At 45.6% G+C, this 1,558-nt stretch overlaps 1 protein-coding gene across 1 annotated transcript in view; it reads left to right on the forward strand.

Moving 5' to 3' along the window:
• Positions 1-1,558, forward strand: part of LOC112064339 (leukocyte elastase inhibitor-like) — a 26,081-nt gene that overhangs the window by 15,880 nt on the left and 8,643 nt on the right. The window contains exons 5-6 of the mRNA XM_055080035.1: positions 12-149; positions 822-1,037. Coding sequence (XP_054936010.1) covers positions 12-149; positions 822-1,037 — 354 coding nt within the window. The remainder of the gene's footprint in view (positions 1-11; positions 150-821; positions 1,038-1,558) is intronic.

The following is a 1,558-nucleotide window of genomic DNA, read 5'->3' on the forward strand; positions in this document are numbered from 1 at the left end:
CTTTCTTTTAGGCTCTCTATTTCAAAGGGCTTGAGGAGATTCATTCAACGTTTCAGAGTTTGAATGCTGACATCAACAAACATGGAGCCCCCTATACTCTGAAAGTGGCTAATAGGTTATTTGGAGAGAAAAGCTATGATTTCCTCCCTGTAAGTACTTTGCTCTTTATGTTCCAAAACTCAGTAGACAATGCAGACTTTTTCCAGCACAATCCAGTCACAGAAGGCAGCTTTAATGTTTATACACATTCAGAAATATGATCCAGAATGAAAACACGACAGACAGTATTCCCATAAATGGATGTGATTTCATTTTCTAGTCTCCACAGTGAAAAGACTGACCCTGGCTGTTTTGCGAAAGCACGAGTGACTTCCATAATTCACTTTCAAGGACAATCGGTATTTGCTTGTTTATGAAAATGTTAGTCAAGGGGTAGAAAAGAGTTGGTAGATTTTGTTTTATTTTATTGGGGCTGTGCCGCGAGGCATGTGGGATCTTAGTTCCCTGACCAGGGATTGAACCCCTGCCCCCTGCAGTGGAAGCGCAGAGTCTTAACCACTGGACCACCAGGGAAGTCCCCAGGAATTGGTAAACTTTATACAACACTGAAACTACTGAACTGTACGCTTAAAAGTGCTTACGATCGTCCATTGAATGCTATGTGTTTTTCACTATACTAAAAAAAGCAGAAGGGTTAGAATTTTTTTTGTTACAATGATATATGCCTTTTGGGACAATTTCTGTTGCTTTTCAGGATTTAAGAAAACCATTTCTGTATGGAGTATGAGTTTTTCACATTTCCTTTTTTTTTTCTTAAACAGGAGTTCTTAGCTTCAACTCAGAAAATGTACGGTGCTGAACTGGCCAGTGTGGATTTTCTGCAGGCCACCGAAGACGCAAGGAAGGCCATAAACGAGTGGGTCAAAGGGCAGACGGAAGGTGAGCGAGGGCAGCCCTGGTCATACATGCTGATGCTTCCTTTCCTCCTCCCGCCTCCCCCTTGCAGGGGACCCCCTCTCCCCTTCCCTAGCCCCTCAGCATGACCCTGGGGTCCACCTTGCACTGCCCAGGGCCAGGCAGCTTGACTTCTTTCTCTCTTTCTTTCTTTCTTTTTCTTTAAGTCTTTCTTTCCTTCCTTCCTTGTAAATAAATTTATTTATTTTATTTATCTATTTTTGGCTGCGTTGGGTCTTCGTTGCTGCGTGCAGACTTTCTCTAGTTGCAGTGAGCAGGGGCTACTCTTCGTTGCGGGGTGCGGGCTTCTCATTGCGGTGGCTTCTCTTGTTGCAAAGCACGGGCTCTAGGCGCACGGGCTTCAGTAGTTGTAGCACACGGGCTCAGTAGTTGTGGCTCACGGGCTCTAGAGAGCAGGCTCAGTAGTTGTGGCGCACGGGCTTAGTTGCTCCGCGGTATGTGGGATCTTCCTGGACCAGGACTCAAACCCTTACTCCCCTGCATTGGCAGGCGGATTCTTAACCACTGCGCCACGCCACGGGGGGATGTCCCCAGACAGCTTTCAAATGCAGGAATTCCTTAAAGTGGAAATGTAAACATAATT

The sequence above is a fragment of the Physeter macrocephalus genome, chromosome 18, assembly GCF_002837175.3.
Source record: "Physeter macrocephalus isolate SW-GA chromosome 18, ASM283717v5, whole genome shotgun sequence".
Lineage (NCBI taxonomy): Eukaryota > Metazoa > Chordata > Mammalia > Artiodactyla > Physeteridae > Physeter > Physeter macrocephalus.